We start from the raw sequence: 21,948 nt of genomic DNA, 5'->3' as shown, positions 1-21,948 counted from the left end.
AAAAAATTTAATTTTTTTTTTTACATAAGTCCTTTATATCAACATGACTTACATAAGTTTCATTGCGATGCAGAGTCGTTTTGTAAATAAATACTTAATTTTATTTTGAATACTTGAAATACTTCTGTAAAAAAATTAAGATTTCTGTCATTATTTTTTAATTATTTCTTAATTATTTTTGTCATTATTTCTATTAAAATATGTTTCTATTTTATATTTAAATAATTTTTAATTCAAATTCTAAACCGCCGCAAAATTTTTATATTTTTAAATGCTTTTAAATGCAATCTCAAATAACATATAACAAATTAATCTAAAATAATCTAATTTTTTCATTCTTTATTCAAATAAAAATAAGTATAATAATCCTTACTCACACGCGTGCATTGTCAATCATGTATATAAGTATAAAATTTTGCGGAGAATATTTACAGTCAGAAGCGTAACTAGATACTGTCCGATTTTATTATTCAATATTCCTTTTATGTTCTCTCGCGACTGAGAAGAGCAAACAGTTTCAAAAAACTTCAAAAAACATCATTTTTCATAACTTAATTTTAAATTCAATCAATTTAAACATAATTAAAATAAATAAATATAATTAAAAAGCTTCTTAAAAAGGATAAAAGTCTGAAGAAAGATCAATTTTAAAACAGTCACGTTGCACATAACTATTGCTGATGTTGGAAGCCAGATTTCCCTGGATTTTTTTTTTGAGTTTTAAGGACTCCGCGGACAATCGGAAAATCACGTACGTAAAGAACGGATTTATGATACCGATTTGTCCTCCTTCCTTATGCGCGAAACGCGACACGCGGTCTGCTCTGTGCCCTGACGGAGTGCAACGAACGTGAACGCCGGCATGAAAATAAGCGGAATTGAAGAAAACAAGACGAACGCGGAGGAGCACATGACTGCTCGGGTTGATAGCAGTAAACTCGTGACCACGATAAATTACTGAAAACAATTTCATTCGCGACCACGACTGGCCACGTACGTGTTCAGTCCTTTGCCGGCATGTCCAGGAACAGGAATTACGAGACGTTCATCAGTTGCGCGGCAGACGTGTCGTCGCCGTCGCCGCGACCCGAGTGAGTTATTCAATCTCAAACATCGTTGCTTTTGCCTGAGCTTGTTATGCTTATCGCCGTTATCAACATCGTCGTCGTCATCGTGATGTACACATCCTTATCCTTGTCGATCTGAAATAAAAATTGTGCGCGTACGTGTACTGTACGTGATACTAGTAATTTTCAATGTGCCTTCGATTCAAATAAGAAGGCTATGCCTGTCGATAAGTGGTGTCAAATGTTATTCTGTATACTACATGATCCCACAGAGTTAGCGATTTGTCTTTATGCATTCTACCGCATACATAATACATTCCGAATGTGTGCACACACCCGATGTAGGAATTGTTTTTCAACGATTTGGAGTTTAACAATCTCCTTAAAAAAAGGGAAAGGGCAGAAATTAATCAATTAAAATTTACTATCGATTTATGTCTGACTTAATATTTTAATTAAAAAAATAAGGGCATGTAATCAATAGAAAGCAATTATTCTTGAGTCCATTTTAAAAAGATCGCACAGGAGATTTCATCGTTGCGATTGATTTCCTCGTTTTGCTCATTTCGTGCGAAGGGTAATTATCAGCATCAGAAAATCGTCCGTTTTTGAGAGTTACTATATAAAGAGGTTATATAAGTTATATAAAAATATTTTATTTTGTATTTTCTTTAGTGCATTAACTAATTTAATGTTGAAAATGATAATGTTAATAATTATAATTATACATTTAAGACTCGGTTCTCTCGCGGCGCGATATGAGTTGTGTGATGTCAGAGGCGAGAAATGACATGTAAAAAGTTTCTTGCGTCGTATAGCTTTATCTCGTACTTTTCCCTTAAAGACATTTTAAAAATATTTTCGTATTCTTAAAACTTCTTAAAACTTGTAAAAAATAAAAAAAAAGAAAGTAATATCTGTCCAGTAAATCACGTAAAAGTGTAAAATAATTCTTGAAATAATAGTCATTGCTCAACTATTAGAAACAACTAGATCTGGTAATTTCTATATAGCTAAGCAGTGTACCATTTTTCAAGATTTATTTTACACTTTTACGTGATTTATTGGACAGATACTTACTTTCTGGTATTTTTTACAAATTTTAAGAATACGAAAATATCATGTTTTTAAGGGAAAAATACAAGACAAAGCTATACGATGCAAGAAACTTTTTACATGTCATTTCTCGCCTCTGACGTCATAATTCAATATGCTGCGGAGAGACAACCGAGCCTTAAGTATAATCAGTTTAACAATAGTTTTAATAATAGTAATAAAAATAATTTTCTTCATGTCACACGACAGCTGCTGATAATTGCAATATAAATTGTAGAATTGATCTGAATTTTATATTTAATTGAAAAATATAATGCTAGAAAATGAATAGCGTACTTCTATAATGTCTAATGTTTATACAAAATTCCAAAATAAATTATTAGACGTTAGAGATCCTGCCTGAATAGAAAATGTCGTTTATACTTCAGTTGTATTATCTACAAAATGTCCTGTCATTATCATTTTTTTCTAAGAGTCCTGTTCATTGGAGCCATACTTAAATTATGATATTAAAAGGCGAGAAAACACATGATGGAAATTCTTACAAGATTAGTATTAAGTATTAAGTTAAACATTTTCCGATAAAATAACATTTTCGTTCGATAGAATTATAAAATATATTGAAAATTTTTCTTTCGTTCCATTAATCAATAAAGAATTGTTTAGAATTGAATTGTGATTCTCTTTTTGATTAAGCACATGGTCGATCATGCACATAGTTAAAAACTCAATTTGTAATTATTAAAAATAAAAAATTCTTGAAAATTCGAAACTATATGAATGTAGTTAAAATATAAATTCTTTTTAAATAATTTTTTTTTACAAAACAGCAATGGTTTGAAAAAAAATTCAAAATTTTATTAGATTTTAACATCTTTAAAAATTCTTCTTTTCAGAAATTAAGAATTAACAAAAATCCCTAAGCTGAAAATATTTAAACAATACATAGGTATAAGCCAAGTACATGTTAACAAACTACAATGCAAGACATGGCATTTTTTTCGGCAAGCAGGATCTTGGTTGCTAAAGTCTTTATAATATGAAAATAAAGTCAATTAATTTTTATATTACCAACTATGTGCCGCTTCTTTAGCAGACTTCAACGTAGTGGTTCTATAATAATTCGATGATCAATATTATTAATATCGATTAAGATCCCTTTTATTATCCTCCCCATCAGAAATATATATTGCGAAAAATATCACCTCAGCCAGGGATCGAACCTGGATCGCCCGCTTTCCGGGCAGGCATCTTATCCACTAGACCACTGAGGCTATGATAATATTTGTCGCAATATTCAGAAAAAACCTTAGAATAAAGGATGTAAGATCATTGTAATGATAAATTATATGGTTGACAGAATTTTTGTGCCAAAATGAGGCTAGATAGGGCTTGAATTAGACTAAAAGTTACTTTAAGATGATTGACCAGGTATACACATTTTTGTCATAATTTATACAACTCGAGAAATATTTCGAATTTCATTAAACATTTTAGGAACATAGTAAATCTCGAAAAATGTTAGACGCCAAAATTTTTTACAATCGTTTCTTATATCAAAGTATGAAGAAATCTGTTAGTAATTTAATTTAAATTGATTTTTTAATTATGGAAAAAATTTTCTGAAAATATTAAAACAATATAAAATATTTGAAAATATATAAAAGATAAAAATATGAAAAAACATAAAAAAAAAGTAAGATAGATTAATTTTTCTGCTGCGTAATAGCAATTTAGTTAGAGATTCTTTGATTTTTTTGGTTAAGATAATTAAGATAAGGTTATTTAGATAATTCAGATCAACCTTCCTGCTGTATTTCTGAAAAAAGTTTTTTTACAAGTGGAATCGTTTTTTAACTGTCATTTTGGTGTGTGTGTGTGTGGGGGGGGGGGAGGGTGCGTGTGTGCGTGCGTGCGTGCGTGCGTGTGTGCGTGTGTCGTTATAAAAAATAGGATATAGATTTATTCTCAAGAAATATTATTTTAAACGTATGTAAAGTCGTATATTTGTATAAAAAATTAAACAATTTTTACTTTTTTTTTTTAAAACTTAATTAAGCTAAAATTGATTTCTTCATATTTTGACATAAGAAATAACTATAATAACAATAAAAAATTTGAAAAAAAAATTTAAGTTTGACATTCCTCGATACTTGTAAGACATCATTCTTTCAAAAAAAAAAATAGTTTTCTGAAAATGTAATGTACTCCCTTAAAAGATTATGTTTCTAATGATGTTTTTTAATTATTAAATGCATTGAACATAAACATACTGTATGTGATATAAGCAATCGTGTTTTTTCTACACTCTTGCAGTTCCGTCGAAAGAATCTTGTGTTGCTCACGCGGTCTAATCAAATGTCACGTACGCGACGATTATACTGTTTGCGTGATCGAATATTGCTCGCAGTCCGAGGTTATCTCGTCGTGTCTGCTAGATTTCATTTACCGTAGCGCGCGACTCGTCATGCTCGAATTTACGACAGTGACCGTCGAAGACAGCAATACCGACACATGGAGGAAACGCAATCAAAAAACGAATCAGCCCGCTTTCAAATGATGTTGGTTTTCGCATTCGGGTTCCTCGATAATTTAATATCACTTTGAATAATTTATTCATTATTAAATAAAGTCATAAAATTATATTTTATTATATATACAAAATACAATACTTTATGAATATGAATATATATTTATATCATTTAAAATATGTTACATAAAAAATTTGATTTATGTAAAAAGAATCTTACTCAAATTAAAGAACTATTAACTTATTTAAATAAAATTATATTAATATTTAAATAAATATTATATAAATTTTGTTGATACCCATACGCATGGTACGATCATCTTGATATTTTTATCATTCTATTTTTTTTTATTGTTAATCCGAACTTGGAAGTATTGATTCTTTCACGTTGCAGAAGAACATGAAGAGTGATGTGTCAAAACACTGAGTAAATATTAGATCATCTCCGTGGTTCCGATGCGAGAAATCTTCCGACATTATAATTATCTTTCATTCGACCTTATCGCACACTTATAAGTGCTTACGTTACATCGTTATTTCTTTTTATCGCATTCGTTCGCGCATTTTTACACGGAAATCGTCATAAAATAAATTTCCGTGCGTATTTCAATTTATTTTATTAAATTGACTGCTATATCTACACGCTCTCGGAATATATTTCTGATAATAGATGCTCTTCTTTTAATAGAATTTTTTTATTCGTTGAATAGATCCTTTGTAAGATCTATTACCGATAATATACGACGAAGCGTATAATAAATTTTGTAAACATAAAAGAATGAATATAACACATCTCGTACAGATCCCTTGTGTCCTTTTGTTATTTTTACTTTTTGTACTTTTTCTCCATTTTTATTTTTTTGTGCCTTTATTTCTGATTTTTTTCAAAAAAGTCAGAATTTTGTAAACATAAAAGATATCGCACAAAGATCATATTTCTATTGTATTACATATATTATATTTTCTATTGTATTACATATATTATATTTTCTATTGTATTACATTTATATACAACTATAAATTAAACTAATTTCCTTATACTATTTCACTAGAATATGATAGTTATAATACAACTCGAATAAAATAATATAATATTAATATCCAATGTTATTAAATGCGATTAAATGTGATTATATTTTTCAGTTGCATTTTTGTTCCTGAGACGCTACAAAACTATTATGCTACTAATTGCGAGTATTTAAATTTTAGAATTGTCACATTATAGATCTATTTTTTTTCGAGTGCGACTATACGTTGCTTTTCACCGCTTAAACATTCTAAACCCGCTAGACTGGATTTATCGCATTTTACGTAAATGCGAAGGAAACGTTTCACGAACAACAATCGTGAACAATTTCATGTCTCGGGCACCACGAGATACGGTACTATTTTTCTTAGATAAAGAGATGTGTGATCGTGCGTCCCGTGGTCGCGAGGTTCTTATCGATGTCCAAAGTAGATTACGTCTCACGTAAATAACTGAATCTTTCGAAACGTAACAAATTCAATTTGGACTGCAATTTACGACGGTAATAACGTTATCACGATGGTAAAAAAAAATGTATTCGAAACTGTTCTATCGTCAAGTATCACTGTTATCGCCGCATAATCACATGTTGGCGTATCGGAAATGCTGTTTCACTCGCAAGATGGTTATTGTTAGCGCGAAATATTTACAGAGTACGTTTGCAAATATTTCAATGTCTATATTACTGCTGCGTTTTATAAAAATATTCCTTACTCATATCCATTTTACCTTATCGATGTCTTTACATTTAATTTTTCTATATATAAATTATATATATATATCACAGACATTGTTCGCCTGGCTAAGGCATTATTATCGCCAATAAAACGAAAAAGGAAACGACGATGATTCCACAATGACAAATAGCGAGAGAAAATTTAATGAATATTGTCAATTCCTTCTTGTTATTTAAAGATGTATCACACTTGTTTTTATAATTTTTATATTTACAATAAAAAAATTATGAAAAACTTGCAGATTATTCTAAATCGCATTTAAAAATAATACAAAAATGTTTAGGAGCGGTTTAAAATAATCTATAATTTTTTCATAATTTTTTTATTGTAAATAAAAATAAGTATAATACATACATTCTTAATTATTCAATCGTTCGAATCATGTGTTTCTCTCTTTTTTTTTTTTGTTATACGTGTCACGGTCTCAACCTTCTTCCGTTGGACGAAATTTACTTCTATTCGCATGCGCCTTGCTGTTCTCGCAGGCCGGCCTGACAGCTCTCTCTCTCTCTCTACCTCTTTCTCTTCTAGCGAGCGGCGATCGCTTCGCATATAAAGCTTTCGGGACCTGTTGCCGTCAGTACATTCGCTTCGCGCGAACCGTAACGTAAACGGTAGATTTTCGCGTCAGCTGTTCGACTTTGGTCTGGACACACGCGGCAGTATTCACCGAAAGAGCTACGCGATCGAGGAAGGGTAGAGACGCAGAGGAGGAGTATCGACAGGAAATTAACACGGGTGCGAAAGCGACGGGAAAAACGGCGGGGACCAGGCAGATGCATCGCACGTGGAGGAGGACCCTCGTGGGCTTTTACGAAATCGGTCGTACGATTGGTTTGCTGACTAGCCTCTGAGAGTAAAATTCTCGAGGATCCTCTCCGATCCTCGAATAGCAATTCCGTGGCTCGTAGACGACAATCCGGATCGGCGATGAGCCGCGTATCGTCTAGTGATACAATACTGTGATTCAACGGATTGTGATATATATATATATATATATATATATATATACATATATATATTCCAGTAATACATTATACATTACATACATATTGCACATCTCATCGGGGGGGGGAGATCGACCGACAACAACGTGCACAATGGCGGAGTAAGTAGACATAAAAAAAAAAAACGCATCTCATGCGTTTCTGCAAAACGCTCTCCGGTTGTTTAGTGTCGAAATCTCAGAATTTTGAAGCCACGCAGCGAGTAACGTAGCTACGCGGTTAAAAGAAGCGGGACGTTTATTTCGATACGTGATCGCAGTTTCAGACCAACAGCACGTGGCCGTTCTTCGGAGTTAAACTCTGCGCACAACGGAGAAACAGGAATAAATATTAAGTTTTGGAAATAAAAATTAGGAGTAAAGATTAAACGTAACATACAATGGACACAAGTACAAGGTAGCTACATCTTACTATTTACTTGTGCGTTACATTTAATTTTTAGTCCTAATTTTTATTTCTAAAATTTAATATTTATATTTAGCCTTAATTCCTATTCCTGTTCTTTCATTGTATACAGACCCTTAAGAAATATAGAAGCTCCGTAGATATTCCGGATGAAAATTTAGAGAGATTTCGTATAATAGGTGAATCTTGCGAGTTCAATCATTGTTACATTGTCATTACGTCATGTTTCGTTGTGTCACAATCGTTAAATTGGTAGTTAATAATTCAATATAACATTGTCACTTTGATTTCAGACAATTTTCTTTCTCAAAAATAGATTATTACATTTAAACATTTTTACGTTAATAAGCATGTTCTCTTTACGCATTGCGTTCGCGATCGTTGCAGTTTCATGTGAATCATTTATGATCAAGTGTGACTCCAAAATGAGGTAAGAAAACGAGGTTGTAAAGTCGACACAAACACGCGATCAACAAATGATTCTATTTCCAAGCTCTTTCAAAATTCAGATCTCGGAATATTACAACAATGAAAATCTTCAGTATTTGTTCTGAAATCACGTTTCTCTTTCTTCTGCAATAAATTGTAATGTTTACTTCAACGTAGAATAATTTTAATCTTGGTTTAATTTACTTCTTCATGAAAAAAAATAAAAAGTTAAACTGAGATTAAAGTTTATCTATATTAAAATGTGTGGACATAAGATGTGCGCTTAATCAAATGCCCGATTTATTAAGCAGTTAAGTATTTTTCAAAGAATATATGATTTTCAAACTACATTACAATTGAATTGACGCTGAAAAATTGTTTCTCGAATGGCATACTTAATTTTTAATTTTCATTTTCGTAACAATTGTGTCATAGTCATTGAATTTTCATATGACTATACACGATTGTTATGAAAATTAAAAACGTTGCTTCTCATAAGTATAACCTTGTCAGTCCTCATTAATATTTCCGAAATATTTAGGAAAAATATCTATTTCATAATAAATTCAATATCGATGTCAAGTTTGTTTTTTGACATGGAACATTTTGAAATGCAAAACTTAGGTGAAAAGTTGCAGATTTTATATTTTTGCTTATAACTTTTTAATAAAGCATTTTAAGACAACATTTTATATTTTTTATGTAACATTTTTTTCTTATTTGAATATACTCGTAGAACATATTGTTAAAGTTTGTACGAAAAACTTGGAGACACTCTGTGTAGACAATTCTACAAAATCTAACAATCGAAATTGAAAAGGGATATGTAGTAAAGAAAAAACGAAATTAATTAAATTTATCCAAATTCAGTTAAATTCTCTAAAGAGATGCTCGAGGTGAAGATGTTGCTTTTAATTCAGCTCTATACACGAACGTCTAATTTTAAACTTTTAGCCTATTTAACATGAAGAATGTGTTCAATGTTATCAGAGCTTCGCCTTATGCTTTTCCAAGTGGAACATGGCACGCGTGGACTATAATCGAATATAAAAAAGATGTGTCATTCCATTGCCGTCCTCATTGTGTTGTTGAGAAGTGTTTTGAGTTGAGAGGTGCGCTGTGAAAGCATCATAATATATTTAGCATTGCGATATTTATCGGCGGAATAGAACAACAAGATGCCTCTTTGACATTTGATAAATTTGTCAGTCAGAAGTGTAGCAGCCGAGGAATAATATTGTTAATAGCCGATAACATGGGCATCTACACATCTGACGTTACTGATGCAATTAATCTATTAATATTGCATCGGTTAGCACTGGCAATGCGTGACACCAGCTGTCGATCTGCAGACACCGTATCGCAATTACGGCAATCTGTATCGCAATTCTCGTCATCATTGAACCGACTACGTCATTAATCTGTTAATTGTCTTTTAATGACGCGAAGCGGCCTAACATTTCTCCTTCATCACTCGTGCATTATTGTAAATTAAAAGTCACTATAACTGTGCGAACAATGTATCGTCTTGCGATATTTAATTTAATATCAATTTATTTAACTGCAGTGTCATTGTCCAAGGCTACAACTAGTCGGGATAATTATTAATGATTTATTCATAACGTGTTACTTCATTGATATTACTTAGAGAGCGCTTATTCTTTTCCTTTTACTTTTGCGGAGACGCGAATCGCGCAATTACGATAAATTGATGCTCGTCGGAGGATGAGCGGGAGATGCGCTATTTTTACACCGGTAAAGAACGCGCTCGTAAAAGTTGTCGTCATCGAGTTTTTTGCACGCGATGATCGATCGTGGCCTTGCGAGAAAAGGATTAGTCGACGGCGGAATCGAGATAATATCGACGTAAATGAAGCGGAAAAATGAGTCGCGAACAATGACAATGACGATAATGACGTTATCATCAGCTTTCCAGCTCTCTCTCGTGAGAAATAACACTTGTCCTCCCCTTATGAGTCTCATGAGCGTAAATTAGTAATAATATAATAATTAGACGATAATGTACCAAGATCCGCGTCGGCATTACACGCAGATGCGTGACCCGGTGTTTCATATAAGAATGAAGAAACACACTGTTAGAATGGGAGTTTACATTGTCACGTTGATTGTCAACAGACCCAAAAATACCTAAAAAAAAAAAAAAAAAAAAAGAATGATGTCGAGGTCAAAGTTTTCAGTTTGTTAATTTTTCAAACTTGCTTTCAACTCTGCTTTCTCTTCTCTGCACTGCATTTTTACGTCGCCGTGATTCAGAATTATCTCCGAACGCTGACGCAATCCCGTTTCCCAGTGTGTGCAACGACATTGAACTTCAACAAAGCGAATCAATGGATAAAGAGAAAAGATAGTCTATGCAATTTTAGAGCACCGTCACGTGCACGAATCGCGATGACCGGAAAAAACTACTCACATTCGCCGGGATAGTTCCTCGCATGAGATATTCGTGCGATCGTATGCGTCTCATCGACGCGTCGAATGATCGGTGCCTCGGAGACTCGCGAAGCTGATTGATGCAAACATTTCGTATTTCGCAACACATCACAATGTTGTTAGTGCTTTTCGAGACAATTTACAGTCGCTGTCTCCTCGCTATTTAACTGCGTTGAAGCGGCATGATGTAATTAGACTATTAATATCAGAGACACACACATTCCTTCGTTCATTCGTTCGTTCGTTCGTTTGTTCGTTTGTTCGTTTGTTCGTTTGTTCGTTTGTTCGTTCATTCAAGCGCAACAGAGAAATGCAGTATGTGCATTACACTTAAACTTTTGTGTATGTATAGATCGGTGCACACGAAAATATCGCGCGAGCGATTCCACTGTATCGTGCCCAAAATTCGCGAATCCATTTGGCATCGTCTCGTAAAATTGTTAAGGATGTATTACGTCCATTTTTATTTATTACAATAAAAAAATTATGAAAAAATTATAGAATATATCGTACTTAAAACTAATACAACAAAATTTTTCGACCTGAATAAAAAATTATGTAAATAAATAATAGAAGTGTATTTTAATGGAAATGTAATTAAGAAACAATAACAATAATCTTTTTATATAAATATTTTAAATATTTAAGATGATTTATGTAAAGTTTTATTGCAATTCAGACATTAGATAAAAATTTGTATTTTATTTGTACCATTACTTGTTTCATTTGTTTGTACTCTTAATAAAAATAAACATTGAATTTTATAGAACAATTATTTATAGAACAATTAATCTTTGCATCTCTGCAATCTTGCAATGAAACTTTACATAAATCATCTTGAATACTTAAAATACTTATATAAAAAAAAAATAGAGATTTTTTGTTTCTTAATTATACTTAAAGGACAATTATATTTAAATTATATTATTTATTTAAATAATTTTTTATCCGGATTATTTCTAAACCGCTACTAACTTTATTATTTTTAAATGCGATTTAAAATAATGCATTTTTTATTAATATAATTTTAATAATCTAATTTTTTATTATAAATACGCAAATTATAAAAATAGACGTAATACATTCTTAAGCTAGATTAGATATCTCGAGTCAATTGATCAAATCCTATTTACATTACATTCGATTCTGTGTATTTATTCAAGGTCTTAGATAATATCACTAATATCACTTTATACGCTAATCTGGATACTTTTTCTGAGTAAAGTGTTTCGCTAATATTTAATACTGCGGCTTTCGAACGATATAATTTGTGAATCGATATTTGCGCATTTGACAAGAGTTGAAAAAGCATTTTAAATCCCTCTCAAACCCACGTATTCGCGAACAGTCGATATCTGCCATGGCAAGATAGAGTAATCGCGTGGAACAATGTGGCGCGTTTCCTTGATTATGCTGAAGCCGAAAATACGACCGAGTCTCGCGCAGCATTTGTCTCCTATGTTTCGTATATAACGTCATGCAACGTATTTTTTGCATAATCATTTATTGTTTCTTTCTGTCTGTCATCGTGTCTATTATCCATTTCCAGTTGAGCTATTGATACCTCGCGCGTAATTTTACTGAAAAAAAAATATATTTCTGACATTCTCCTTTCCTTTCCGTCTTCGCTTATTAGCATGTAAATATGAAAAATTTCTATAACATTTATTTTTGTAGCATTTGAAAAATATCTGAAATGTGTCGAGTCAAACGACAGCCAGAATTGGATTTTATTATTTATGTGCCGCTTTGGCACGATCCGCCGTTTTCGCTTTCTGAAAACACAGGCGAAGGCTATCTTCAGTTGTCGTTTTGTTCGCCTCTGTCGGATAAAGAACGTTTAAGACTCCGCGGAAAATTCCGTTGACGCGACCAGAGGGTAGTCGCGCGCACGAAACCAGTATCCGATGGAAAATCTTACGAAATCTCCTTGCGTTCTAATTCGGTTGTGCGAGCGAACGAGACCCTCGAAGTGCCATCGCCGCACGACCTTCGTGCGCAAAGTCAAGGTGCACACAAAGAAGGATATTGCTCAACACATATTGAATCATCTCGAGTTCGCTTTGTCTATCGAGAAGGTACCGTTCTTTGTCGACAAGAACATCAGTCTGACATCTGGAAAATATTCTTCCGTAGCTCGGTAAACATTGAAAATCGTCGAAAACTTGATCCACCGTCGTCGACGATGTTGCGAAAAAGCTATTGTCGCTAATTATGTTTTCTAATAAAAGAAAATCTAAAAGTATACTATCTCGCATAAAAAAAGAGATATATATATATATATATATATATATATATATATATATAAAATACTATGCTAATTTTTGCGTATTTAGCGGAGATATTTATTATATATTTTAACTTTGATCATTACGCTGAAGATGATAAAAATCGAAATATTTCTAACTTTATATGTAACTTTTACAATGTTAATGTTTTCTCTTATTTATAAACATTTTTAACATGAACAACGAACTTGGATTATATGCTTTTATTTTAATACTTTTAATTTAAAAAAAAATCAAAATTTTATTTAATATTTAAAATACCACGTTTTGTAAATAAATATGTATTTGAATGTAGATTTCTCTTTTATGTATGTGTGTTTGGAAAATCGGACAATATTCTCTATGTGAAAACACCAAAAACATCTTTCCAAGGGAAAGATCTATGCCTGTACATTTCTATTGATTCGGGCTATATTTCAAATAGCTTCATTTCAATAACGTTCATTTTCGAGAAAAAATTTTACTTGTTGATTGTTCCTTTACAAATGTTTTTGTGGTTGATCCCTCGTCCATCTCAAAGATTCATCGAATAAAATTTTCCTCGAAGAAAAGGTTTTCGAATAAAGCCTTAGTTTACTGATAAATTAAATATGAAATCGATATAGATAAAAAAAAAATTGAAAATTTAATTTGTAAATGCAATAAAAGTAGATATATAACTTTCATTACTTAATTCGCCACGTATATATATCTGCAAGTGACAAATTAATACGCTATCAGTCGATGATAATTATTGATACAGGTGTGAGTAAAAACATCAAACTTCGGAGGCCGATATATAAAATTGCATAACACGACGAACGGTTCTCCAATTGCTTGATCTTTTCTATAATTACAATAGATAATTTCATGTATGATTTTCTCAACGAAATCTCTTTCTCCGATAAAGAGATTCTCGCGCGTGAAATTACTGCTCGTAACTTCACATTCCCAATAAAGAAAGCGAAAAGATAAACGGAAATATATTGCTATTATTACAAATTTTTTTTATTACACAAAATTTACATAATTTACATAATAAATTTTTTTATTACACAAAATTTACATAATGCTTGCATAGCAAAAATGATTAGCAAACATGATTACAGTTTTCTATTGTTTTATATCTGTTTTTTCTTAATGTGTATAGATTATGAAAATTTTCAGAAGATATCGTACAAAAGCAAATTCTATTTATTCTTTACATATTTGAAATATACTTTATAAATTGTATTGAAAAGTTTGTATGTACAAGTTTTTTAATTTTCGAGGAATATATCTATATATTTATATTTAATATGACTACATGGAAAAAAAATAATATAATATTGAATGAAATAATATTGAATCAACAGCATCAAGTGTAATTGAATCTTGTTGATTTAATAATAGTATTAATAAAATAATGTTATTATTAAATCAATTTATATATTTCTTTCATTAATGTACCTATTGATCGAATATTAAGATTATTTTCAATTTCATTTGATGCTATTGATTCAATATAATTTTTTTCCATGTAAAAATATACATAGATTTATATATATTTTTTACAAATGTATTAATTACAGGATGGACTTAAATACATGGTAACCGGGAAGGAGGTGATTTAAGTAAATCAGAATAATAGAATTTTTTCGAATAAGGCCTCGTTTTTCGAGAAAAAGGATTTTGACAGTTAGTCAAAATAAAAAAATTATTTTTATATTTGAAAAATTAAGAGGGTAAAATACATTCAGAAATGTATAGAAAACGTATAGAAAACGTATGGAAAACGTATAGAAACAGCCCATTCTAATTTAATTCTTAGAATACAACTCTTTGAATACAACTTTGTAGGCAACAAAACGATCAACATGTAACAATACCACAATGATCAACATTTAACAATATTTCTATTAAATATGTAGCAGTATAATTATTTTTTGTCTCGAATTTATTCATTTATCTTAAATATCAACTGATTGAACTAATTAATTCTGATAAACAAACACACACACACACACACACACACACACACACAATATATATATAGCGAAAACCGTTACATTAAATATCAATCAAGTGCATGCGTACTTGATTAACTTTTAAAAGTCTTTTCTTCGAAAGTGAGGCCTTATTCGAAAAATATTTATTATTTTAACTTATTTATGTCGTAGAATAATCCTTTTTCCGATTGTATCGTGTATTTGAGTTCATTCTGTAAACATATTTGAGAAATATAAATTTCGGTCCTTTCTTCTTCCCATACATACATCTTGTTAAAAAAAACAATTGAACATACACCGTATATTTTTTGCATAATATAGAGTATATCTTGAATAGGAAGGAAAAATATAATATGTAAGCTACTTCGATATTTTATGAACTCTCAGAATCTACATGTGCTGTTAAGAAAGCTGTGGTTCGTACTGTGGTTCGAAGGCAAAAATTACTTAGCAAACTATTTATTAAATAATCTTGTAAATATTTATTAATATTTATTAAATAATATTTATAACATCAAAAGCTCGTTATTTTTTATAAATATTAAATAATATTTATAAAAAATAACGAGCTTTTTTGTCGAGGAGATCAATGTGAATGTAATATATATTCGAATCAATTCCCTATGATACAAAAGTTTTCTTCCATTCTAAAGGTCACGATACGTGGTGATTATGCTATTCTGGTGCGCAACTGCTCGCGAACTGTAAGAAACCTAACGACTCGATTTTTTTTTCTTGCAGAATTTTTCTCTCGCATTTCTCGTAAAGCAGACGCGCACTGTCCTTTCAACAGTAACGCTATTGTATAGCTTTCGCATATACAGAATACTTTAAATGTGACATGTTGTATTCGATGTTAGAATACTGTAAACATGTTTTCTTTTCACAAAAGAAAATGACTAGATCGATCATTAACAATTTGTTGCGCATCATATTACCAGTATTTTTTACCCGATTTTGATGTCAAATGTTATTCACATAAATTTTTCTATTATATATATATATTATTCTAAAATTATTATTAACTCTGTTGTGTATGTATTGTAGATTTATACATTCATATTACAAAAATGTTTTATGTTCAATTCAAATTCGTCGTTTTTATTATTCTCACTTAAGCAGCGATTTGAAATGATTAAAACAATTATTTTTTTTTTTAAATCAATGCATAATATTCCTAAATCAAATGTGGAGTATTTAAGGTTGAATTTAATATTATTTTATTAAATCCGAGCTAAATGTATCCAAAAACGGATTGAGCTTATACACGCAGGTGTTTAAAGCTTATTACAACTATTATTATTGATTAATGAAATGATGTTTTTTCATCTGCTGATTAGTGGAAAGTTTTCCATATATTATACTTGATGGCGTTTGACGTCTGCTGCGTTATCTATAACGAAAATAATTGTTATCACCGCACCGATAAATAGTAAATGTATTTATATCGTCCTTGCGTCGATGCTCGTTTCTTTCGAAAAAGTTCACCGCGAACTTGCATATTCTTCGACGAATGACGAACGCTGAAAGTTTCTTGTTATTATCTATTCGAGTTTCGAGCTGATTTCCGTCAGTTCGCATATAATTCATCATACATATCATACATAGATACGTATGATTTGCCGTCGTGTGCTTAAAGATTGCAGTAATACATTGCTATCGCCTGATATATCTCCGTTGATATTTTAACGAGAATTAATCAATAAAAGATACGATACTTGCATAATAAAACGTTCTTAATCACCGCGTAATTTGCATGGAAACGTAACCTTGCGTTTTAAAATTTTTCCTTGCTCCGTTCGAGCGATAATCAATAGCGCAAAAATTTTGCTCGTAACTCCACCGTTAATATATATATATTATATATAATATATATATATATATATATATATGCGGTGCTTAGCTGTCGTACAGATAACAGCGCGTTATTATTAATAATCTTTCCATTGCAGGAAAAATAGCAGCGTGCAAGATCCGGAGAAGACCTCGTTGGTGGACTCGACTGTGCTCCCGAAAATTCAATCATCCGCCCTGCTCAATGACGAGAAGACGGGTCTGGCCGCGAACGGCACCACTACGAAAGACACCGTGAACGACGATCCTGAGGATGACCGAATGCCCAGAGGTAGTGCCGTCAGGCAAGTCCTGGCCGCTCTGGTTGCCCAGCTTGGTACCATCAACACGGGCATGGCATTCGGTTTTTCTGCCATCGCCCTACCGCAACTCCAAGAGCCCGACAGTATCATTCCCATCAAGGAAGGATCGACGGAGGAATCGTGGATCGGTAGGTAGTCGAGAAGAAATAAAATCTACAACCTTTTCTTTTTCCTTCTTTTTCTACGATTCTTTTTTTCCATAGATAAATGATTTTCTTTCAAAATTGTATAGTTGTTCTGCAAAATTGTAAAATTGCAGAATTTATATATAGTTATATAGTTTACGAATCACCATGATATCATGTTACGTTATCATGAACCACTGTTAATACCAATGTTTCATGAACATTGCATTAACTTCATCAGAGCGAAGAGCAAACCCATACTTTCACAACAGCAAACTTTCTACCTATATTGCAGCATCATTGCTGCGATATTGCTGCAATATAGTTGCAAAGTTTGTGCTGTATGGGAATTGATATTGAATTGCTTCTGCAAAACATTGACAATTTTGAAAGAAATACTCGTGAAAATCTAAAAAATATCATTGATTTTCTCTTCTTCTTTGCAGCTAGCATGTCCTCCATCGGCACACCGATCGGTTGTTTGACGTCCGGCTATATGATGGACATGTTCGGCAGGAAGCGCTCGCTCATCATTACGGAAATCCCGGCGCTACTCGGATGGATGCTGATCACATTTGCAACCGACATACGCATGATGTACGCCGGGCGTTTCTTCGTCGGTTTGGGATCGGGCATGGTGGGCGCGCCAGCTCGCGTCTATACGAGCGAAGTTACGCAGCCGCATCTACGAGGGATGCTGACCGCATTTGCGAGCGTTGGCGTCAGCACCGGGGTGCTGATCGAGTATGCTCTAGGAAGCATGCTCACGTGGAACTTGTGCGCCGCGATCAGCGGTATCCTGCCGCTCACCGCATTACTATTGATGTTCTTCTTCCCGGAGACCCCCTCCTACCTCATATCGCGCAGCAAGCAGGACCAGGCGAAGCAGGCGTTGCAAAAGTTCCGCGGCAGTACTTATAACGTGAATCGGGAAATGGAGACATTGGTGGAGTTCTCCAACAAGAATAATATCAAGCGACTCACCGGTTTCCGCGAGATCGTATGTGCTCTACTGAAGCCTAGCGCGCTTAAGCCATTCACTCTACTGTTTCTGTACTTCCTGATATACCAGTGGTCAGGCACCAATGTTATAACTTTCTACGCTGTTGAGATTTTCAAGGATTCAGGGGCGAGCATGAACAAGTACTTAGCGGCGGTCATCCTGGGGATAGTTAGGCTTAGTTCCACGATCGTTGCTTGCGTCCTATGCAGAAGATGCGGCAGGAGACCGCTTACAATGGTATCCTCCATCGGCTGCGGATTTTCCATGATAGGATTAGGCGGATACATGTGGTTGAAGAATTACTGGGTGGCGAATGATCTCCCACTCATTGCCACGTGGATTCCGGTCGTGTGTATATTCTCATACACCGTCACTTGCACCCTGGGCTTCCTGGTGATCCCGTGGGTAATGATAGGCGAGGTTTATCCTGTGCAAGTACGCGGTATTATCGGCGGTCTGACTACCATGTGCGCGCATACGTTCGTCTTCATGGTGGTTAAAACTTATCCATTTCTGGCCAGCGCGCTCACTCGTCATGGTACATTTATTCTTTACGGTTGTATATCTTTGTTCGGCACGATATACTTCTACATATGTCTCCCGGAAACTAAGGGTAGAACGTTACAAGAGATCGAGGATTATTTCTCTGGTCGGAATAATGCTTTGACGACTGGCAGAATAAGTAACAAGCCAAAGGTTTTAGAAATTAAGAAAGGCCAAATATTACCGTGAAAAGAAGGATCATTTTTAATTGTATAATTTTTGCAATGTCACCTATTTAAAAAAAAAATTTATTTTAGTTAGAAGAAAAAAGCATTTGCTTATAAGTAGTAAGAATATTACCTAAAAATATTTGTTTAAAACAATGAAATAAGCAAGTATTCAAAAACTTTGACGTTTGCTTTGTGACAAATATATACTTTAAACAATAAGATTATATATTTTTAGATAAACGATGAGATATAATAAGACAGAGAAACATATATATATATATATATATATATATATATATATATATACATATATACATATATATATATTATAGTTTAAAATTTTATCAAAATAAGTTATTAAAGAGAAAATGTTATATATTTTTGCAGCATATATATATTTGTTCACAAAGCATGAAATGATTGACTATGAGCAATTAGTAGATGTTAATGCGTTTTTATATCTTCAATCATACATGGGATACTGTTTAAAAACAAAATAGCAAAAATATATAAATTTTAATTAAAAAATCTCGATTTTTTTAACGATGTAGAAAAAAAACAACGAAAGATCAATTATGCCTTAATTTAATTAATATGCGTAAATAAAAAATGGTGCTCTATTTATTATATCATAGTATTAACTATACTGTAATGGGTGTTACATGTAATGATATTAAGATATAGATTTATAGACCTAGGACAAAATATGAAATTATAAAAATCATCACATAGGAATTACTTTTTTTAAATTGAATTTATGAAAAATATTTTGCATGTCAAAACTATTATTTTATAGAATTAAAAAAATTTTAAGCATATATTTATAAAACACAAGTAGTTCAAATGTCATTAATATTATACATGTATTTTAAAATTAGAATTAATATTAATTATAATAATAGATAAAGGTAAAATTTCATATATTGATACAAATGTGATAAATGCGATAAACTTTAATGAATGAATGACTTTAATAAGTGACTTATTTTTTTATAAGAAAGTAAAAAGTAAATACATTATTCATTTAATCTCATTTCTCTTGATCACCCTTCCTTTTAAATTCTAATCTGTTTTAATTTCTAAATTAGAAAAAAAGACCATTAAATTACCAATAAAATAATCAATTCCATAAATTACCAATTTCAATAGAATTTTATTATTTATTATGACTTTATACATGAATTACAGAGTTAGACGAGGTTTATTACGTTTAGCTTCCTTTTTTGCTTTTTTCTCATTCAAAAATTGCCTGATCATCTCAGTAGGCAAAATCTCTCCTCTATAAGTCCTTGGTAATCTTTCCTTATTCAGGATATTTAATCTCTCTTTGACATATTCCTTAGCATCAAATGCTTCAGCTTCTTTAATTTTGCTGACTAATTCAGCTTGAAACAGTTTTTCTTTCTTTTGATTTCTTTTAAATCTTGTTTTTTCCCATATAAATTTCATCTTTTTGCGTAACTTTCTTCGCTTATGTTTTTTTATTTTCTTATGTCTGATCCTTATCATACGTACTGCTTGTTTTTCTACGATTTTTTCATTTGTAGGTAAATCTATGGATTTTTCTAGTATAGGAAAGTCATATTTAATAGGCAAATAGTTCACAGGTCTGTATAATGGTAGAATCTTGACAACAGGCATTTTAATATTTTTATGTATAGATATTCCAGAGTCTATGTTCAATGTTCCTGGCATAAACTTAATTCTGTGTGTCGGCTCTGTCCCATATGGCATACCATAATTGTCAGGTAAATAGGAAAGTATAGTCATAGTACCTGATCTTTGTGTCGAATATTTTGCAACAGCAGCAGTATCTAATATAACAAAAAAAATTAAATATATCATAAATTATCTCATATGTATAAACATATAATTTAAATAAATGTTTATTATTATGTTTACTGTTTATCAATATAGATTAACTTCAATCTTGTTTAATTTACTCTTTATCTTTTTCTAATTTTTATACTTGAAGAAAAGATAAATTAAATTGAGATTACGATTATCATTAAAATCTACATTGGTAGAAATGACATTAAATATCTTTATAAAACAGACAGGTTATGATTACTTTACACTTAATTATATAAATGGTTACTGAACATACTTAGTTTGCTGATTGCGATTTTGCGAAATGCAGCGTATAACATATTGATCGACATTGCGATAGTAACTTTGTCGCCAATAATTTAATAAATATATTTTACTTAGTCACACATACATTCACACGTTCCATTTTTTCCTTTCTGAACTTTGGCGACATTAATGTCGGTCCACAATAGATGATTTAAGCTTTAAGAAGTAAGAAATTATCCAATCATAATCGAATATGAGAAAAATAATCGACTATAATTGACCAATTATAATCGAATATGAAAAGAATAATCGACTATGATTGGTCAATTTCTTACGATTTAAAGATTAAATACTTATTAGTGTCGGTCCACAATAAGTATTTAATCTTTAAGTCGTAAGAAATTGACCAATCATAGTCGATTATTCTTTTCATATTCGATTATAATTGGTCAATTTCTTACTTCTTAAAGCTTAAATCACCTATTGTGGACCGACACTTATGGACCGAGATTTAGGCTCCTAGTACATAAAAAAAACTTAACCAATAAATCCCAGTCTACAATAGGTAATTTAAGCCTTAAGCCATAAGAAATGGACGAATTATAGAAGAACAGGAGAATAATCGACTATGATTGGTCAATTTCTTAAGGGATTTAGGTTTAATGTTACACATAGTATCGCTGTTCATAGAGTTTGCATTTGCTAACGCTATTTTGGCTCCGTAAATAAAGTTGATACACAGAAGTGAAACTGGTATCATGGTTTCCTGCAACACAAGAAAAACGGGGGCACCAAAAAAAAACTCATTTATTCTGTTCGTTTTTTTGCTGTGATTGATTCGCGCGTTCCGTCCCGCTGTGGATTTCCGCGCCATGGGACACCAATCTAACTTCCACTGCAGAAGTTCCGAT

At 31.9% G+C, this 21,948-nt stretch overlaps 2 protein-coding genes and 1 non-coding gene across 6 annotated transcripts; 1 reads left to right on the top strand and 2 right to left on the bottom strand.

Moving 5' to 3' along the window:
- The first annotated feature begins 937 nt into the window (after positions 1 to 937).
- LOC105429680 (facilitated trehalose transporter Tret1) lies at positions 938 to 19,989 on the top strand. Of its 3 annotated transcripts, none has more exons than XM_089076095.1 (3): positions 938 to 1,091; positions 16,917 to 17,248; positions 17,692 to 19,989. In XM_089076095.1, exons 1-3 carry the CDS (start codon positions 1,018 to 1,020, stop codon positions 18,978 to 18,980), a joined length of 1,695 nt encoding a protein of 564 aa, XP_088932221.1. In that variant the 5' UTR covers positions 938 to 1,017; the 3' UTR covers positions 18,981 to 19,989. The 3 variants fall into 3 exon arrangements, with proteins under 3 accessions (XP_088932221.1, XP_088932223.1, XP_088932222.1); XM_089076097.1 differs by lacking the exon at positions 938 to 1,091 and adding an exon at positions 6,984 to 7,525; XM_089076096.1 differs by lacking the exon at positions 938 to 1,091 and adding an exon at positions 7,544 to 7,820.
- On the bottom strand, positions 3,326 to 3,397 carry TRNAS-GGA (transfer RNA serine (anticodon GGA)). The gene has a single exon. It is a non-coding gene; the product is annotated as a tRNA-Ser (tRNA).
- Positions 19,990 to 20,094: 105 nt separating the features above from the next.
- LOC105429635 (uncharacterized) lies at positions 20,095 to 21,247 on the bottom strand. Of its 2 annotated transcripts, none has more exons than XM_011642749.2 (2): positions 21,069 to 21,247; positions 20,095 to 20,775 (listed from the first exon to the last, which is right to left on the bottom strand). In XM_011642749.2, the coding sequence occupies exons 1-2, from the start codon at positions 21,121 to 21,123 to the stop codon at positions 20,144 to 20,146; spliced, it is 687 nt and encodes a 228-aa protein (XP_011641051.2). In that variant the 5' UTR covers positions 21,124 to 21,247; the 3' UTR covers positions 20,095 to 20,143. The 2 variants fall into 2 exon arrangements, with proteins under 2 accessions (XP_011641051.2, XP_011641052.2); XM_011642750.2 differs by lacking the exon at positions 21,069 to 21,247 and adding an exon at positions 20,864 to 21,062.
- Between the last annotated feature and the right edge of the window lie 701 nt (positions 21,248 to 21,948).

This window comes from Pogonomyrmex barbatus, unplaced genomic scaffold (genome assembly GCF_055798465.1).
Source record: "Pogonomyrmex barbatus isolate J1 unplaced genomic scaffold, ASM5579846v1 scaffold2, whole genome shotgun sequence".
Classification (NCBI taxonomy): Eukaryota; Metazoa; Arthropoda; class Insecta; order Hymenoptera; family Formicidae; genus Pogonomyrmex; species Pogonomyrmex barbatus.
Note: the sequence above shows the minus strand (reverse complement) of the source record. Positions and strands in the feature narration are given on the sequence as shown.

Bases quoted from the DNA above. Each gene is read 5' to 3' on its own strand.
- LOC105429635 (XM_011642749.2), bottom strand. From the start codon at position 21,123: ATGTCGATCAATATGTTATACGCTGCATTTCGCAAAATCGCAATCAGC. The intron at 20,776-21,068 runs GTATGTTCAGTA...TTGTTATATTAG, and splicing joins AATCGCAATCAGCAAACTAA to ATACTGCTGCTGTTGCAAAA.
- LOC105429680 (XM_089076095.1), top strand. From the start codon at position 1,018: ATGTCCAGGAACAGGAATTACGAGACGTTCATCAGTTGCGCGGCAGAC. The intron at 1,092-16,916 runs GTGAGTTATTCA...TTTCCATTGCAG, and splicing joins TCGCCGTCGCCGCGACCCGA to GAAAAATAGCAGCGTGCAAG. The intron at 17,249-17,691 runs GTAGGTAGTCGA...TCTTCTTTGCAG, and splicing joins GACGGAGGAATCGTGGATCG to CTAGCATGTCCTCCATCGGC.